This window comes from Molothrus aeneus, chromosome 1, assembly GCF_037042795.1.
Source record: "Molothrus aeneus isolate 106 chromosome 1, BPBGC_Maene_1.0, whole genome shotgun sequence".
Lineage (NCBI taxonomy): Eukaryota > Metazoa > Chordata > Aves > Passeriformes > Icteridae > Molothrus > Molothrus aeneus.
The window spans coordinates 46,975,866-46,996,011 of NC_089646.1; the positions used below are offsets into that span (position 1 = coordinate 46,975,866).

The window sequence follows — 20,146 nt, forward strand, 5'->3', positions numbered from 1 at the left end:
TTGTTGAAATATAGAGATTTGTCAGCACCTTTCTCTGCAGTCCTGCTGGAGAGGTTTTACTGTCACTGAAATGTTTAGGATAACAACCTGAGTGTCGTCTGAATAAAAAATATCTGGCTGTGGAGAGCAGCTACCAGTTAGAGTAGGACAGCTTTTGGTTATTTGGTTATTCAACAGAGGCATCTTTTGTGCAGTTGAATAGAACACCTGTCTGCTTGCTGTTGTGCCAGGAAGGTGTGGATCTTCAGTGGAAAATCCTTTAGCATGTCTGCAAGTGCTGTGAGAATGTCTTGGATAGTCACTGGCGATGATGTGGCACCGGTTAGCGACATGTAGGTGGATTTTGCCCAGAGGGACTTTTTAGCCAGTGTGGTCCACTCTTGCAGCAGCTTTAATTTGTTCCAACTGGTCACTAATTGTAAGATGGTTTATCTTGAGTTGCTGATGGTTAGCAGACACCTTCTAATTGCTGTTTGTTCGTGTGTCTGTTCATGGTTTGATTGTACAGAATTATCCTTGAGTGATGTTTTCTATCGGAAGGTATTTCTGTGGGAGGCAATGTGAGTACTGCAGAGCTCTTCTGTGGTGTAGGAAGTGTTCTCTGTGCATTTGTAGTGAGTAAGGTGTAGGGCTTCATCTGCTGTATCTACTACCAGTACTATGTAAATTACTAAAAGAACAACAATTACTGTACTAAATACATGCAAATGAATTTACAGGTGGGCCAGAAGGCTGGACTCCTTAAATTCAGTAAAAAAATTAGCTTTGTGGGGTTTTTAATTTGTTTTGGTGTGGGTTTTTTTGTTTGTTTTGTCCTGTTTTTTAAATATCTTAAATCTCTAGTAACTCCACTAACTACATACAGTATTTTTGTACTGTATCTCATAACTTCAGCAAATACTGATTCACAGAAATGGAACAGTCAGGTGGGAAGCTCCTGTCAGGGAAGGGCAGGCCTTCCTCATTGCATGGGGACTGGGCAGTGGAAAATGCTCTCTATGTCTAATCAGACCTAACACGTGTAGCACCAGTGACGTGCTAATAAAAGTGTCAGGCCCCGGGACCAGTAATTTACACCCATGTTTTCAGATTTCTGTACAGGAAAAAAGAAACTCTCATTGTGGATGAAAAATGATGTGTGAATCTGTAAGGCTAGGCTGAAAAGAAGCAGATGCTGACATTTCTAGAATTAATATTTTTCGCCTTAAAGACGCATCTGTCATCAGTCTCCACTTTATAAGAGTGGAGGAGCACTTATCTAAATAAACATGGCAGCTGTTTTATATGATGGGTCTGTTTTTTAAATAGTAAGAAAATATTGTATCATTTTGAAAGCTATAGCAGCCATTAATGTTGACTTACAATAATAGTTTGGGGTGTGTAGCTATTCTCTGCTGTAGAATAATTTCGAATGATACTTTTCCTCATAATCAGAGAACCACCCTGCATGAATAGAGGGAAGGTTAATAACTGAAAGTGTGTGCAACTGCGAGCACTGCAAATGGTGAAAACTTGCTGAGAAGAGAGTTCTGGATTCTGTCCTGCAATCTCAGGAGCATGTTAAATAAAATCAAGAAGAGGGAAAAAAAGACAGGAGCTTTTGGAGAAGTAAATTATCAAAGTTCTCTGCTTATGGATGATGGTTGCAATATAAATAATTCACTTTTTTTTTCAAATGTCTTTGCTTAGCCAATTAACATACCTTTTTCTAGTACTTCAACAAATCCTGCACATAAAAAATGTGTGGTTTTGTTTCCTATGAGAGTCTTTAATGAGTTACTTTACACTAATTTTAAGACTATTTTACATCATTAGACAGGTACAAAGGAGAGTTAACGAGGCCAAGGAGACACCTACACTTGCAAGCAAACCCAGATTTTATTTGCTTGCTTATTGTTTCTTCGAGGGACTAATAATGGTTTTTGATGATGAAGCAGTAAGCCAAGTAAAAGATTGTGTTGTAATGCATTTCCAATTGCATGTGGTGTGACCCCCTTTCTTAGTGCTATTATAAGTATTTTCTGTAATGTAAAATGCAGAAAGATCTTCCTTTGTGAGAAGTCCCAGATGTGAAAAATTCTTCTTGGGTACATGCCCCTTTCACTCCGTTCTGGAAACATACTCCTCCTTTCTAGACAGCCTCATGGTTCATATGGTTCTTTTTATTTTTGACTGCTCTGTACTTCTATTTTGAAGTGCTTTGGTTAGCAGGACATTATTGGAAAGGTAGGTACAAGTGTTTCCATCTATTCTGTCCATCTTTTTGAACAAAGTTGGTCATGTGCTGTTGCCTTGCAAAGAATTTAGGTATGGCCATACACTTTGGGAATGCCACCTGAGCTTAGCTAGGAGATAAGTTCCAAGCTGGTTAGCTTGCTGTAGTGGGGCTGACCCAGATCAAGAAGAGCAGCAGGCCTTTAGGCAGGTGCCAGAAAAGCTGGCCTGCCCAAAATACAGCCAAGTCTGGTGTGCTAGGAATGCCTATATGGCACCATATTGATGTAGAGACTTCACCATGCCGAAGGTGTCCCTGAGAAAATTGCCACCTGGGCATCAGCCTTTTACAAATGGCAAAGGCTGCCAATGAGAAGCTGTTAATTAGCAACAGGATCCCATCCATAAAGAACAGCAGTAGCTAGATATGAACTTTATTGTGAAAAAATAGGAAGCCAAGTCTTGGAATGTCTGAATGGGTGTCATGGTGGGATGTAAAGGACAAATAGATTTCTTAGGGTTTCGTCCACCCTCTCCACATGAATGTGCAGATTGCTTGCAAGCTAAGAATGAGAAAAAAAAGTCCAAACCTGTTATTCTTCTATCAGTCTTGCTAGCCAGGACTGGGAAATGTCAGCATTTGCTGCTGGTACTTCCCTAAGTCATTACCCCCGGAGGAAAGAGGAAGTGGCAGAGGAACTCTGACTTGTAAATGATTTCTAATCAAAATGCTTCCCAAGGCTATTTGTGGAGAACTGCAGATTCCTCAGCACCCCTTGCTCAGGCTTGTGTTTAAGACTAAAACATGTTACTTTACCTTGATCCCAAGCCAGAGTGTGCCCTACCCTGGAGTAGAGCCAAGTCACATCTCTGGGGATGGACAGCTCTATGTAGTACAAAGCAATGGAATTATGCACAGTGGTATTACAAATGTTGCTATAGATAGGTGCCACTGGCTGACAGTGAGTCTAATCCTATACCATTTTGGGTAGATTGAAGCTATCCCTATGACTATTTCACTGTAGGAACAGTTTCATAACCTACTGGTTTCATAAAGGTAGCCTAGTTTTCCTAAAACTTCATTTTCCCAGAAATCCTCTGAATGAGCTGCAGTTTACCACTTTCTCTTGCAGTTTACCTCTTTCTCACATAACATTTAAAAGTGTATTTTTAACTCACTTTGCTAAGTGCCTAGGACAAACAGGATCTCCTGTTAATGAAAACCTTTGATGGATGAATTAAGGAAGCAGTGTGTATGTAATCCTATATTTCCTGAGGTTACCTCACCAGTATACATGGAGCATAACATTCAAGGAGTGTAGATGCATGTATAAAGGTCCTGTAAAAAGCTAGAAGTAGTATCCTTACTACTACTATGACAGTATGATTTATTTCACCATGGATGTTCTACAGATACCAGTGTGCTTTATCATCAGACCTTGAGGCAAGGTCATTCAAAAATTGTCGAAATAACTGGTGAAAGATTAAGTCTCAACCTCCCCAATACTTCACTGCCCTGAATCACAGAGGGAGATTTGTTCTCTTTGCTTGTGAATGGAACAGTGATTTGATGTGAACTATTCTGGTAGGTTTTGACCTAGCAACAGCTTTTCAGAGTTAAGGTGTGTAGGTACCTGCTTCTAAATTGTGTGGTTTTTGCTCTTCCAAGAACATCCCTAATTAGTTTTACTCATTTGCATCTCAAAACCTGAAGTTTCAAACCATTCAATGAAATGATTTTTATATTGTCTACAAGAAAGTATCTGCTGAATAGAAAGTCTTTACTTTGTATCTAAATGCCAGATGTCAGAATTTGGGCATTTGGAGATTTAATTCGCTCAAGTCTTGCAATTTATTCCTGCAGATAACTTAAGGGGAATTATTTAAAACTAGTGCTCTAAGGCAAAGCTGTGTGGATACATCTGTAGAGTTTCTGGTTGTGACCAAGTATTTTAAAGAATGATGATGAAGTGAGAGTCAGAACTGTCACCTTTCTCAGGGTCACAATGGTACTAGTATTCTGTGTGTGCAAGGAACACACTGGGGACACTGGAGGGATTTAATAACTGTATCTCTGTGAACAAGCTGTTCAGAGGGAAAAGCTGCTCTCAGAAGGGAGGTCAGTTCTGCACTGTAATGTGGGAGCTGGAAGTGGGGTGAAGGGTGTTGTCAATAGTTGCCAAAGTGTGGGGTTTATAGGAGTACCATTTACTGTAGGATGTAATGAGAAAAGCTTGTGAGGTACTAGCACAAAACTTATGCTGTAGAAAAATAAGCCAAAAAAGGAGAAAAAACCCTTTTGTGGAAGTTTATCTTATGAAAAGCAAATGATCTTAATATAAATACATTGTGGCAGTGGCTATCATTTTGCAGGCATTGAGTTAGGACTTTGAAACCTTATGCAAATGCACTGGTGGTGTATACACAACTGTACACCCACTGGACTGTACTTCATGTGTTCTTGATGCCAATGAAAACAAAGCAGGCTCCAACTGATTCAGGGGAAAAGTCATGGCTGCAAGAAGCCAGGACCTGTTTTACAGAGCTACTGCTCTGCTTCTAATAACCGAAGTTAGGAAAGTCCCTTGGATTTAACCCTAACTTTCTTATTATCTGGAATAGGACATGAAGAAGCTTGTTAGTGGTTTTTAATAGTTTTTCTGGCCACAGACAGTTTCCAGCTTAGCATGTTTTATTGCAATTTTTCATAGAAACAGTTCTTTTTTGAAAAGAAATAAATAATCATGTGACTCACAGCAAAGCTTCCATAGTCACTGGAGACCTCTGGTGCAACAGCTAAATTAATCATGAATAGCTGAACTCCCTTCCTCAGTCGTGTGCCAGAATTGTTTCCTTGCCAATGTCTTTGCTTCCCATCTGCTGTCCCCACAAAGCTGCAGCTCTTTTCCCCCAGGATGGCGAAGAGCCCCCTTTCTGCAGTGTGCAGCTGCCTTCCTGGCCCATTCCTGCCTAAGTGGTTATCTGGGCTCATTTTTCACCATTGCCTGTGCAACTTCTGGGACTTTTGTTCAAAGTGCTGTCATCCAAAGTGGACTGAAAATCAGTGGAAAGACCCCCACTGGGTTGTATGACCTTTGGGGCAGTGCTTGCCTACATCTTGCCCTAAAATTCTCTTCTTCCATCTGGTGTATATATTTTAACCTCCAACCTTGGCTCTGTTTGAGTGTGCCCTGTGCAGCAACTGGCAGGGAGATTAGAGGGGGAAGCATAACCTGTATAAAGATGTCTGGTTCGTGGAAAACACCAAGGTATGTGGAGGATAGGGGCTGTGGTACTCGTGGTTGTGGCATTACTGTTATGTAGCTGCCTATTAATAATGAGCTATTTTTAATTTCAGAAGGCTAAAGCCTTTTGATACTATTACCCAGCATGGACTTTAAAAGGCACAGTGAGAGCAATCAGTTTAATGAGACCTGCAGCAAGGAAGAGTTTGATTAGTAAGTGAATGAAATGGCAGCAAGGGGTGGAGATGATGTGAAAGGATTCAGACTAGAGGAAAAGCTGGATTTGAGATGCTGATCAGTCATCTGTATACTGAAAGCAAGAACTGACATGCTATGTGGCATTAAGTGTAGTTGGTAAATTTGAGAAAAATTAAAGTAACTTTTTAGATGGTCTCTCACTGGGAAAAAAATATGAAAAGTGTTGATCTGTTGCTGGAGATAGTGCCTGGGATAATTAAACAGTCCACAAAGGTATTTGTGGTGCAGTGTGAATTTAGCAATCTCTGAATTTTTGAGAGATACTGTTTCTGGTTTTTTAAAATTTTTTTTTCTTAACTCACTATCAACTAGCAAAAGAAGGTATAGATTACATTGTTGGAAGCTTTGCCTTCTGGATGAAACTTCAGAGACATTGAAAACCACCTAATGAAAGACAGAATAATTTGTGAGATACATTACTTCTGCTTGCAGGAGACATTTGTTGAGAGAAACAGATCTAACCCTGGAAAAAGCATCAGCTGTCCAGGACTGTCCAGGGAAAGGATCAATAAAATAACGGCTCTTACAGCAGAACAAATACATGGACTGCATCTGAAAGCATCCAGCACTTAGGATAGTTGATGGCCAGTCTGGAACACAGGTATCATGAATCCTTGTAGGTACTGGGAATAAAACACCAACACAGGAATGGCATAAAGAAAAATGCCTCATCTCATGGGAAAATTTCATTAGCTGTGGGACACAGACCTGTCTTGTGTACCACTGTTCCTGTTAACCTAGGAATAGATTATGTTCCCAGAACAGCAGAAGCAGCAAAGATTTATTTCTATAGATGTGTGGCACTTGATCTGTCCTATCTGCAAAAATCTGGGTTTTTTTCCAACACCTCCCTGACACAAGCACTGAATGAAAGGCAGAAGATCAGGGAGATGCTGGCTGGAAGGCCAGCTGCTGCCTAACACTGTAGGATGCTTTCTGGAGTTCGTGCTAAGAAACTGGGGGCTCTCTCCTCTCTGCAGCAGTCTGGCTTTGAAAAAAAACTTGTAGGAACTTAATGTCCTTGAGATTGTACTGTCAGTTTGATTTTTGCTTTTTTGTCTCTATATACCTTTTTCAGAGTAGTCCCTTGATCATTTATGGCTGGAGCTGGTCAGTGATTCACAAACTACAGGTGTCCCTGGTTTCCACCTGCATAAGCCTTCTTTCCTTAAGAATCAGCCTGAAAGGGACAAAGTATGCACCACAATTAAACCTTTCAGGGCTTTCAAGAGAAAGGGGGCTATTTACAACATCACTTTGAACAGAGCCAAGAGCTCAGTGTGGAAGCCCTAGAGGGGAGAGGGCTGCTGGCTGTTCAGCTGTGTTACTTTGCAAGTAGGCTATTGGGTCAGTAAACAATTTGATTTCAGCTGGATTGTGAAGCCAGATGCAATATCATCCCAGCAACACTTCTGCATAGTGCTATTAGACTGTAGAAATCTGGCCAAGTGCTGTTTGCACTGTCCCCCAGCTGAGAGCAGAGTGCTGTGACCTTCTCCGAGGAGCCCTTCTCCAGTTCCAGCAACTGTGAAATTTAGGACCAGTGTCTCTGCCTGCGCATACCTTAAAGAAAGTTACTGTGCAACCCATAATTTCATATTCCAGAATGGTCCCTTTCACCTAAGGCAGTAAATACCCTGGTCTTCCACCTCCTCCCACAGGACACTCAGTGCAATTCATGTTTTTGTGAAACTTGAAAGAAGCAGAAGCAGGACCAGCAGCTCCCCAACAGTCTCATTTCAAATGGAGAGCCAGAGCTATATCCCAGAAGAGCATACTTCAGTCTCTAGGAGGAAGCTGGGATATTTCAGCAAACAAACAGCAACACTCTTCCCTCTACAGAAGAGAAATCTATTTTCTTAATCTAACCAATTCCAGGAAAAGTGATTCTTGTGAACTGGAATGGATGGCAAGACTGGATGGACTTGGCCCCTGCATGTCACTTTCTACACTCTGTATTTGGTTAACATAACACATAATTTGGAACATGTAACAGTATTTAGAGCCCTCATTCTATCCTAAATAACTAATTAATGAATTAATGTAGTTGATTCTTCAGCAGGTGGATACAATAATATACACAGTAACTTCCAAAGGAGGGAGAATTCTTGGTTCTTGGTTTTTAGGTCAAGATCTTCTAACTCTGTGACACTTTGCAACTGCACTTGCAATTTGCTAGGAACACAGGGACATGAATTTACATTAGTTGGAGACAAGTAGTCAGACTTTTTTGCTCTTGTAGCTTGTTGATGACACAGACTGTACACCTAACAAGTTGTATCATAAGGGTGCATATGGAAAGAGAGGTGGTGGAAGTCAAACTTTTACCTGCTAAAAATTGCTGGAATTTTTTATGCTTCTTTTGCTGTGTCAAGGAATGCATTTTCATCAGACTGAGTTTAAAAATTGAAATGATGTCAAGATTTGTGCCTTTGCTTTGCCCCAGAGTTGGTTTAGTAATTTATTCACAAGAATCTTTTATCTTACTATTTCTAATCTGTATAGATTTGAGGTGACTTTTATGCCATTTAAGAAGATTTATTTATATCCACACCAATCTGTATGACCTGGTATTAACATAAATGTGAGCTTTGTAGAGCATTTTTTTCACATGCAGTTCTTAAGACACCACTTCAGACTGTCACCAGGGCCACTTTCTAAAGCCTTCCCGTAGGAGCAATATTTCAGAAAATATGGTTTGGGATCTAAATCCAAAGTTTAAAAATCTGGCACATGCAGTATAAATACCTGCAGTATAAATACCTGCTGTTTTGAACTGAAGCTCAAGATCTCCCCATTCTGAATTTTATCCAATGCTTTCTAGAGAGGCATTTTAAAAATCCTATCTTGACAATAGATCAGGCTGCAGGGATGTGGGAAACTGTGGCTTGTCTGTCTGATTGATGTGCTGATTGCTTTTATGCTGCAAACTGTAATGCTACTTTGTTCATTTCCTAAAAGCCTTCTATCTCCTGTGACCCTTCCAGAGAACTCTCACTGTGCATGACATGGCTGTTTCAGGGGCCCTGAAATATTGTGTAGGGGTGAAGTTATTTCCAGAGGCTGTCCACCCCGTGATGCACCAGCATTCTTACAAGTGGAGTGCCTTTCATCTGATTTGGGAGAGGACACCTTTCCAGATTAAATCCACATTCTAAGTACAGTATCCTCTCCCTTTTGTACCTGAAGTCTACTTACATGGTACATTAGAGACTGTAATCTGATTGTAAACTCAAGGTATGGGTTTTCAGGGCATGTGATTCTAGAGGCATTTTGGAGATGCTTGCATAGTACATGCTGCTGACCTGGCTTATGTTTTTAGTGCACGTTTGGGAGGTGATCAAAGTCTTTATTATGACACAGTAGTTAATAAGTCAGAGCTCCTGTGTAGGTGTATGCAAGCCAACACACTGTCCAGTTCACCTAGGAAGCCCTACACACATCAGCCAATATGATGTAATGAAATGAGTCCTGGAATGCCTCAATATTTTTTAATTCCACAATGGTAATACTCATTTTTATTGAAATCTCAAATAATATATCCGTCTCTTAATTGGAACATGTCTATTTATTGCCTTTATGCCTTTGTTGTCACAGAAATGATGTTTCTTATTATGTTCATGGTGACTGTACTTGCACTGGGGCAGAGTAGTTGAAGACAAACAGTCACACAGTTGGGTGTTTATTTGGCTTCTCTGGCCACTGGCATGGGGCAGACTTGCTCAGTAGTGACCCTGTTGAACTTTCAAAGTTTTTTTTCATGCTGGTGGCGCAAAATCTTTCTTCATAGCTGGAGACAGCCTTGAACATCTGTCTTAGTTCTTACAACAACCCTGCTGAGTCTACAGTGTGTGTCTGACCTTGCTCTTAATGTCTGGAATATGTATCCCAGAGTTGAGAGAAATGTTATTTTGATATTTCCTTTTTTTTTTTCCCTGTAAAGATAGGCTCACTAGTAGCAAATGAAACCTTTCACACTTCTTCTAGAATGAAAGTTAAAAATAAATATTTGCAATCCACTGACTCCTCATGCTAGTCAGTACTTAGACAAAATATTCTGCAAAATCAATGGAAATTTTACTTCTGTTAGAGGATGAGAAGTTTATCAAGTGTAAGGTGAACGAAGGGCAAAACTAAGGAGGAATCTTTTTTAGATGATTTATAGGTTCACTAAAGCACAGAGATGAAACCTGAAAGTCAAATAGAAAAATGAGATACCCACAAGAAACCTGGTTCTTGATAATAATGATGTGAACCTTTAACCTTAAAAATCATGCATGTAAAATATTATTAACTTTAGACATGCTCATTATCAGTAGCAAACAAATTGGGAGTGTGGAAGTCTCTGTCCTACTGGGATTTCATGAATGCTTTAAAAATCTGCTGAAGAAAAGCTGTTGGTGGTGATCACTTTCTTGCCCTCCTGGTAGATGAAGCCCAAGGCTCTTGGGGATTAATTACAACAGACTGCCAACCTGCAGTCTTTTTTGCAGACATTTTTGTCTCTGTCTGCCCCAGAACACAGGCTGCACATGTGCTGTGCACCAGGAATGTGGGTAGCCTACCCAGAAATTGCACTTTGTCCTCCATCCAGTGTGTCCAGCAGTCAATCATAGCCTGGATCCTGGATGGGTGTGTCTCTCAACACTGCCAAGTTACTTGTGTCCTTATTGAACAGCAGAATAGCCTAATTGAGGCAGGAGCTGAGCAGAAGTGAATGGATGGCTAGATGGACCAGCTCCATGCTTTCCTTTAAAGAAGGCTTTGTTATCTGTCTTTCTCAAAGATGGACCTCTCGTGGGAGCATTAGAAAGTGCTTTTTCATCTCCCCCTCTCTTCTGTCTCTTGAGAAAACTGCTTGGACAAGACGAAACCTCAGTCACACCACCTGCTGAGCTGTGGCTTCAGAGTCTTTTGGTTTGTCTTGCAGATATGAGGTGGCAGCAGGAGATAAAGTGTTTTTATTTGTCTACAAGGTGGAAAGTGAATCTTTTCTTTGTAGACAGTAGATTTCCTACAAAATCTGTTACCTCCAAAAGACTGTGAACTGCATCAGCCTCCTCTGATTCAAGTTTCATGTTAACAATTGCTCAAGGATTTATTTGTCTAGATCTTGAATAGCATTTCTCACAGGAAGCAGATGTCACTTGTACTTTATTGGTCTGTGCTGGCTTCCAATTCAGATTTGGTTTTACTGGAACAACTGGAGGGTGTTGCTTCTGACCTGGAGCATTCTGGCTGCCTGGGAGATATCAAACAAGGAAATGTGAGCTAAAAGCTGTGGATTCAATTGAGAAGTGGAAGAAGAAAGGTGTTCACTGTACAATTCCCATCCTAGCTTAGGTCATCCAAAGCCAATATTCTTCCTCTCCAGAGTTATTTTTTCCATTGATTTTGGGCTTTTTGTTGAACTTTTGTTGCACTCATTTTTTCCTACCTACCTCTATTCCATGCAATTTAAAGCACTGGCTGCACTAGCTGCTTTGAAAGCAGGTATTCTGAACGCTTTGTGAGTCTTGAATTATGATGACTGAGGCTTTTAAGAAAATAGAAATATTGTGTGTTTTAACATTCAATGAGTGCCCAATGAATTAACTCTCTAAGTTTGGTAGGGCAGGTAGAATTATTCTCACTTTAAAGGGTATGGGTTGGTTTGTTTCAGACTGTTTTTGAACTTGCACTAGCATGAGAGAGCCTATCTGGGACAGCAGCAAGTTAGAAAATAGTGTGGTGTTAAAAGGCAGCATTCCAGCTGGAAGCAGGAGTAGCAATGAGTTGAAGAGACAGGTGGAACTAGTCTTAGTTTTGTGCAGAGGAGCCAGTACAAAAAGTAAGGGAGGAGCCATAAACAAAAGGCTGAAGTGAGAAACTATTTTACATTATCCATGGCATTTTGTATTTATAAAGATACATATGCAAGAGGCTACAAAGGCTCTCAATAGTGTGCTAAGCCTGAGCTTTGATTCAATCTATCAGAGAAGCACAACTCCATGGCAGTTGTGCAGAGCCACAGCTTATGTGAGTATTAAATGCGGCAGCAAGATTGCGAGAAAAGACCTGTGCTCACCATGTGTTGGACTATTGCTTTATCTTCACAGAGTCATAGAATAGCTTGAGTTGAAAGGGACCTTAAAGATTATCTAGGTACAATCCCCCTGCTGTGTTCAGGGACACCTTTCACAAGACCAGGTTGCCTAGTGACCCATCCAATTTGGCCTTGAACTCTCAGGAATGGAGTACCCACCACTTCTCCTGGCAACCTGTTCTAGGGTCTTGTCATTTTCTCTGTAAAAAATTTATTCCTAATACCCAATTTAACCCTACTCTCAGTTTAAAGCCATTTCTTCTTTTCCTATGAATTAAGTGCTCTTCTAAACACTCCCTCTCCATCTTTTTTGCAGGCTCCCTTCTGGTACTTGAAGGCTGCAATTAGGTCACCTTGAATCCTTCCTTCTTTTCTCCAGGCTGAATAGTCCCAGTTCCCTCAGCCTTTCCTCATTATCTTCCATGGATATATCCCTGATCCTGTCACCAGTCTGGCTGAGACATCCATGCCCTGCTTTCCCTTTTGCTGGATTGTCACCGAAGTTTGAACTTTGGCTTCTTGTAGCCTTTTTCCCTGGGGTGAATCACAGCACTACTTCAGAGAGCCCTTCTTTGTTTTTTTCTTTCATTCTGCACCTGTGTCTCTTCTCACAGAGCTATTCCCTAAGCATACTAAGGAACATCACTAAAGAATTAATTTAGTTTTGTCAAGTTTCTGGTCTGACCCTTAATTTAGACCAGTCGTTTCAGTCTACAATAAGCTCTGTGTTTCTGCGTGCTGCAGTGAAAGAATTACGAGCAGTCCTCAGCCATGTGCACTCAGGATGCTTTGGTAGCCCCATGGGACAGGTAGACTTCAATGCCTGAAAACTTATTATAGAATGGGGGTACAGTCAGTATGTTATTTTCTGTGCAACAGTGGGTCTGCCTATATGTAAAAGCTTTTACATGATTCATGGAGGCCATTAGGAGTGGAGTGGTATGCCATCATTTCAGGCACAGGGCTCTTCAAAATGAATGGCTTTTTCCATCTCTCCCTGGGGAGCCCCAAGAGCCATTCAGCATGTAGGTTGGAGGATACTGTTCATAAGCCTTCAATCACAGCATCAGGAATGCAATGCTTAGTGCTGGGATGAGCCTGCAGCTCTGAGTGATAAATAAGGCAAGACAACTAGATGAAAAAACCTGACTTTCCTTGCTGAGAAAAAGGTGAACTGATTTTTAAAGTTGGGCAACCTGGACCTCTCACAGGCATATGGAGCACATGTTGGTAGAGGGTCTAGAGCTAAACACAGTATTCTGAAGGCACGATGTAGTAATCAGACGACAGAGCAGAATGAGAAATAGGATCTCTTTTAAGTGACTCAATCTTTGATACATTTTCTGTGCTTTTGTCTTTGCCTCTGTTTCTGGTATTCATTGATATACCAGGATATATCCAGTCTAGTTTGCTTTCTTTTTTTTTCTTTTTCTTTTTTTTTTCCCTCATTCTTTCCCAAAATTTCATATACCCACTTGGTTTTCAGTCCTCTGAACAAAGCAGACCTTTTGGCTTTGCATAGTTGGCCTTGGAGGCTAACAAGAATGTGCTTTCTTAAGTGATTTTGGCTTCTGAGGTCACAGACATAGTGGAAGAACACCTGCTCTCATCTTGCTTCAGCACTTAATCCCTGTCCCAGACAAGCCTAGAAGGGCACAACACAGGAGATGAAGAGTAATATAAAAAATTGCTCAATAACTTTTTGGAACATTCGGAAGTGTTCATGGATAATGATTTTATTTTGCCTGGTTTTATCATATCCACACCAAGAAATAAGATAAAAAGACACTGTTTCTTCAATTACTGCATTTGTTGTTTGAGAGATTGAAAAAAAATATTGGTAATCCAAGGTCTCTGCAAGCAATATAGAAAGTCTTGAAGGACAGTTTACATGTCCTGTATGCCTGATGCAAGCAGAAATTTCTGTTGGCAAATACGGCTTCAGTAAGGCTTTTCAAGACCTTGTTGCCTGCTTTTGTGTGTGTGTGTGTGTGTGTGTGTGCACATTTACTTGATATTTTGCTTTACTTTTTTCCTAATGAAGCCTATTTTCATTCAGGGTGGCAGGACACAGTGTATCCAAGAAGTCTGCCCCATTCTTTCGTGTCCCCAGCACCTCAGTCACATTCCTGCTGGACAGTGTTGCCCCAAATGCTTAGGTGAGTGGTTTTTTCCCCTAGGAATTTTGTAATTAATACAATATGTTTGTACATAACATCTTTCAAACCAGTATTTCACAATGCTGGTAAATTCCAGAAGTTGAAAGAGACTCTATTGCTCAGAGTTTATAATCCACAGATTTTGAACAGGTACTCAGGGTCAGTGTTAGGGTTGTGGTGGGTGGTACTAAGCAAGCAGCTGCAGAAGAGCATTTGAACATAGACCAGTTGCCTTGCTTAGAAGAACAAATACAGGGATGATTTCCAGCTTCATTATATATTTTACAAAGGAGGTTGAGGTGGGAGGAAGTGCCACTTCACTTCTTTGGGGTTGCCACAAGGAAAAGGCCTCATCATTGCATATAATCACTTAAGTGAGCATTTGCATTCTTAGATTTGAGGAAATCCAGGTCAGAGGAAACTTCTGAACTTCTGCATTTTTAGAACTTATTGTCAGAGATACCACAGATCCAGGAGTCCATCTCAGGATTGCCTTCTGAAGGTGGAATCACATTGTCATCCAGGAATATTTTAAATTATGTCCTTCCAACACATTTTAAAGGTGTGAGTCATAGGCCTCTAAGAAGGGCTGGTTCTTCCAGGTCATGATAACCAAGGCAGTGACAAAATAAGGCACTGCCTTGTTTTGTTCTCACTTTGTCCACAGATCCCACGTGTTAATATTCCATCTATTTCATAAACAAGGAGTGCTTGCATCCTACCAATTAAATTGACTTTAGTTTGGTCTATGAGGTTATAACTAGGTTTGGAAAAAATTCAGAGCCAATTATTCCCAGTTCTTCAATGGAAACTTTTTGTAGTTTTGACTATATCTGAAATCTCTTAGCAGATCTAGGTTAGGGATATAGAGATATCTGGCCTTGGAGCCAGTAGAGCTATATAGAGTTCTGAGTTCTGATAATACTTAACATTTTTGACTGCTTGAAACAAACCTGAATTTATTTATTTGCTAATTGAGAAGCGCTACAGGTAAATGAATGTCTGCCTGGAACATTCAACCACAGTACCAGAGAGTAATGCAGTAGAGGAATGAAATGGAGAGAACAGTCCAAATGCTGAGCTTCTGTTTTGGCTGAGGACATTTTTTCTTTCCTTCTGAAAACTCTCCTTGTCCTCTCCTCCCCATGCTTTTCCTGACTGAACTTTCCCCTCCTTGAACTAGGCATTCAAACTGCAGCCTTTGACTGCAGTTTGACTAATTTTTGACTCCTTCAAGGGGATCTTTCTACAATTTCTTTTTTCCCTCCAAATTTAAACAAATTCAGTAATAATAATGAATTTAATTTTATGTGGTTTTTACTCTAAAGTATTTAGTATACCTGGGAATAGATTATGTCTATTTACAGGAAAGTGTTAAAAGTTTTGGTGGGGAGGTAAAGCCAAGGGATGAGTAACACACTGCATGGCAGCTGGGAAAGAGAAAAGTTTCCAGGGATGCTGAGGCATGGTTTTTAAAGTATCATGTGGAAGACCTCCCTACAATTGAATTCCTGATATTCAGCATACATAGCTTAGAAGAGTGCTGTGGACTCTACTGGGACTTGAATTAATAGTTTAACTAGTGGTTATGAGCCAGCAAAGACAACCATTAAGCCAATATCTTCATCACCACATCTTTTAAAGTGATGCCTCCTTTGACAGTGGTTTTTAACCAACTATTTGAACTGGGCTGGCCACCCAGAATTGTGCTGAGTGGTTTGCAAGGCATGGCAATAGGGTGTGGGAGAGAACTGGACTTTTGTTCACTTGCTGACACAAGCTCTGCAATTGAAGTCCTGGCCCCACAGAGAGCAGCAGAAGTGTTGTTACAGGCAGGACTATGGCATGGCTTTGCCCCTAAGTAGTGCATGGATGTAGAGCAGTTCCTTTTAGCGCTGCTGAGCATCCTCAACTGATTCCTTATGTCAGTTCTGCAAGAGAAATTAAACCTCTCGAGAAAGACACACATCCAGTGAAAGGAAAGCTGGCTATGCAAGCACAGATTAATTCCAAGTAGCTAATTTGCATGAGAGTGATGTTTAAATGGTGTCTAACTGAACAAAAGCAATTATTTAATAACTTTTGCTTAACATTCAATTTGTAAAAACTGAAGGTAAATCCAATGAAGTTTGCTGTGTACTTATCCTTTTGTTCACTTATATCTGAGAGGAAAATGGAACTTTTTTTATGATGCTCTACATTTATCAAGAATTACTGAAAAAGGAAGGAATTACCATGTGCCAAGCCCTATGGTTTGAAAGCTAAAATATTGGCCTAGTACTTAGTACTTCTAGTATGTACTTAGAGTGGGCATTCCCTACTTTGGATTTGATGCCTATTAAACATTAGACCTCAGAAATTAAAAGGTAAGAGATTGACAACCACTCATAAAAGAACTTATTAATTGACTGCCTCCAAAAGTAAGCAAGGCAATTCAAAATTAGAAAGATAAGTGTAGTGTTTTTCTGAAGAGCTCATGTGTATGTACTATAATGCTCTCCTTTTTAAACTAACTTACTGGGAAAGAAGCTGAGGAATAAGAGAAGCTTACAGGAATGCAAACGATTGTAACTTGGATCTGAAAGTGCTGTGGGATTGCACAACTTCAGGAAGGATTTGATTTTGGTGCTGCCTTCCCTGTTGAGTGCCCCAAACCCTTGCGTCCCTCCCATGGAACCCAAATAGTTTGCAGATTATGGAGACTAAATATCTTGTGTTGCCTTCATTCTCTTCATAAATGATGCAAATTCCTGTATTTCTTGCAGCCTTGTGTGAACACATGGTACAAAACCCTATCTTAATGAGATGGGACAACACCTATGATTTTCTTTTTTGGATCAGTGTCACTGAGTTGATCTAGCTTGGCTGCTGTGAACCCCTGAGACAGATATGCTAAAAGAATTAAGACTGCGCTATTTGATAAGTTATTGCTTTAAGTCAAAGACTGTTTAAACTAGTTTAAGTTACCTACCTTAAGAGTTTGCAGTGCTTACTTTTTATTCCTTTAGTTGCACTGTGCACTTTATGATGAGAAGGATAAGAAAGATTTTTCCTATATAAACATGCTATAAATAATTTATATTCCATCCCACAGTTGAATTTGTAGAGATGAATGTGTACTAAAAGAATAGTGAACTGTTAAAAGTACATATTTTTTTCACACTGAAGTGGAAACACATAGCAAATGACACACTGCACATAAATTTGGTCTGGTGACAATAAGCCCTACTATTTTTGTTGACAATGTGGCATATTTTCAACCACATTTTGTTTCTGTTACTGTTTATTTATATTCAGGACAGAGGAAGGTGTTTGACCTCCCATTTGGAAGCTGCCTCTTTCACAGCAACGTGTATGATAATGGTTCCTCATTTATGTATGACAACTGCACAGTGTGTACATGCAAGGTAAGTCCATAGTGCTTGGATATTGTGTGCTGATGGTTGTCTGGCTTAGCAGTAATTTGTAGGGCTGTGGAATTGTAAGCATGATACTGTTCTTTGGCATCTTGTGTGGTCTCAAAGAATCTGATCTGAAGAGCACTTGCAGTTGTGCTAGGAAAGTTTAAAACGTTACTGGCTCCCTGAGCTGGGACATGATGCCTCACCCTGTGTGATGCAAAATAAAGTTGTTCAGATTATGTGGTCATCTTTAATACTGCATTAGAAGAGGAGTTTCTAAATGATGAATTACCATGTTTCTGCTGAAGGTCAGTGTTTTTTATTTAGTTCCCTAACATGACTGCAACAACTTGCACTTTTTTACCAAGGCAAAAAATTGAAAGTGACACCAAATCAGTGAGATTTTGCAGGCCAACAGAATTAGAAGCTGGGCTTTAGCTTCACAGACCATGAAAGATTCCCTTTAAAGAATATTTATAATATAAATAAATATCTATAATATATATCTATATATATTAATAACATCTATAAATAATATTTATTTTCTCTCAGCTGACCTATTCCAAGCAACTGGCCTGTAGCTTGGGTGGATGCAATGACTGAGCAAGCAGAAATATATAAGGACACACAGAAGCACAAACATCTTGGTGACAATTTTATGATTTCCTTTCACCCTTGTACCTAGGATTCAACAGTGATATGTAAGAAGAGGTGCTTACTTCCTGGTGAATGCAATAAAAACAAAGACCACTGCTGCAAGGAGTGTGTCTCATACATCTCTCCTGAGGAGGTGAAAGTGTGCAAGTTTGGCAATAAGATCTTCCAGGTAAGGTTTCAGGAATGGCTTAAGGATAGGTGCCATTTCAACAGCCAATATAGCATGAGTTTGCTGTAAATTAGTATTGTGGTTTGTTTTTAGCAGAATCCTCACCATCCTCATTGATGATGGAACAACTCAGAGGCAAAGCTTTGCAAAATTTGCCATCTGTTTATTTTTTTCTGAGTTTGCGTAAATTCTGCTGATAGTCAACATTTAAAAATTAATTCCTCCTTGAATGTTACATGTGGTCTCCCCTTCTGTATGTAGATCTAGTTCAAACTGCTATTTCATGACAATTGATGCATTTTTAGTAAGAGATACTAATGCTCTGCTTTCCCAAACAAACACTGATACTCATGGAAAAGATATTCTCAGTGGTATGTAGGCGTTATTGGCTGTGCCAAAGAGTCTTTTCCATAACTGAGCCAACAGGAGCTTTGTGAAGTTCATTTTGGCTGAAAGTTACTTGATTTACTACATTGCACGTCTCTGCTAAGGACAGCACCCCTGACATCTAATACTGGGGTAGCCATGTGATAACTGTTACCTACTGCACTCTCACCCAGTGTATTCAAATCACATGGGATTCCCTGCAGAACACTTCTGCTGTTCTTGAGACCCCATTTGTTTTTCCAAGTGGTGCAGCTTTTTTTCACACTGTGTCAGAAAAAGATTCTGTCACCTCATGGGCCATCTGTGAATTAAGAGACCCTTGAATCAGATCAAATGTTAAGTCCTGTGTGAATACTTGGTTTGCTCAGCCAGAATTGCTTCCCATTTATTCCATCTTTTGTGTACATAGCAGAAGTGTTTATTCTGGAAATTACATGTGAACCTACTGTACTCTGAGACTATGCTCCATCTGATTGGCACTTCCACACTGGCGCCATTGTGCTTCACGAACAAATGCCTACTTCTTAGGCACCCAACTAAAATATTCTGCTTCTTGTGAAGATTTTATTATATTACTAATATTATATGGAGTGTGAAAAAATAACGAGACAGTACATCCATTTCTGGTCTTGTGTGCAAAAAAGTAAATTCAGTGTTGCTCTGTTGAAGTCAATGGTCTAACACAGGTAGAATGGCTACAGCAAATGTGCTTTTGCACTCCTGTGCAAAACCAGCTGTAAGACAAAAATTCAGGGCAGCTGCATGCAGTCAGCTGTGATATATTCTGGTACCTTGGCGGATGCCTGGTGAGTGGTCGTTAGAGACTGAAGAACATCAAAAACACCAGGCAATAGAAACATGCCCTAGAAACAAAAAACAGGAGAAAGACAGCCTTTGATGAAGCAAGCTGAGCTGAATAAGTTAGCCTCCTTGGCATTTCAGATGTAGCCTGTTTCTGGTCAGAACATCATGTTGAGGTGGGCACATAATTATTCACAGCTGTCTTGTTGAACTGCCTGTTCCTGTCAGGTCTATCCTCACCCTTCCTTCCCAGCAGCCCTGTAAACAGAAAACATGCACAGTTTGGCTCTAAGTGGACTAGCATTAGACTGTAAGTGGGTGGGACAGAATGTTTTAGGAACCACACTTGGCAGAGGCAACACCATGTAAAAAGGAGCCAGGGCAGTTCCACATGCAATTCATCCCAAGTGGGGACAAGACCACAAGGTATATTATGCTCTGCACTTCATATTTTCATAGCTATACATAGGCTGTCTTACCTGCTCTGCTTTTGAGAGATTCAGCACTGTATCTTTTCTAAATATTTTCAGATGTTTAGCAGATTAAATATCTGTGAAAGTGCCGAAGTAATCTAAATTAGAATTATTTGACCATTCCTGCCTTATGTTGAAATGATGCTACTACATATGGGAATAAATTCACTGTCTACTGACATCTTATCAAATATTTTCATGTGCAACAACTTAAAGACATCACTCAACCCACTGAATCAGGTTTTTCTAATTATGTGAACTTGAAAATTTGTGGTAGGTGTGATCACAACTCAGACT

At 40.1% G+C, this 20,146-nt stretch overlaps 1 protein-coding gene across 3 annotated transcripts in view; it reads left to right on the forward strand.

Annotated features, from left to right (window-relative positions):
* Nucleotides 1-20,146, forward strand: part of BMPER (BMP binding endothelial regulator) — a 147,924-nt gene that overhangs the window by 59,822 nt on the left and 67,956 nt on the right. For all 3 annotated transcript variants that reach the window (XM_066556478.1, XM_066556469.1, XM_066556487.1), the window contains 3 exons: nt 13,862-13,961; nt 17,259-17,368; nt 18,048-18,188. In XM_066556478.1, the coding sequence (XP_066412575.1) occupies nt 13,862-13,961; nt 17,259-17,368; nt 18,048-18,188 (351 nt within the window). The remainder of the gene's footprint in view (nt 1-13,861; nt 13,962-17,258; nt 17,369-18,047; nt 18,189-20,146) is intronic.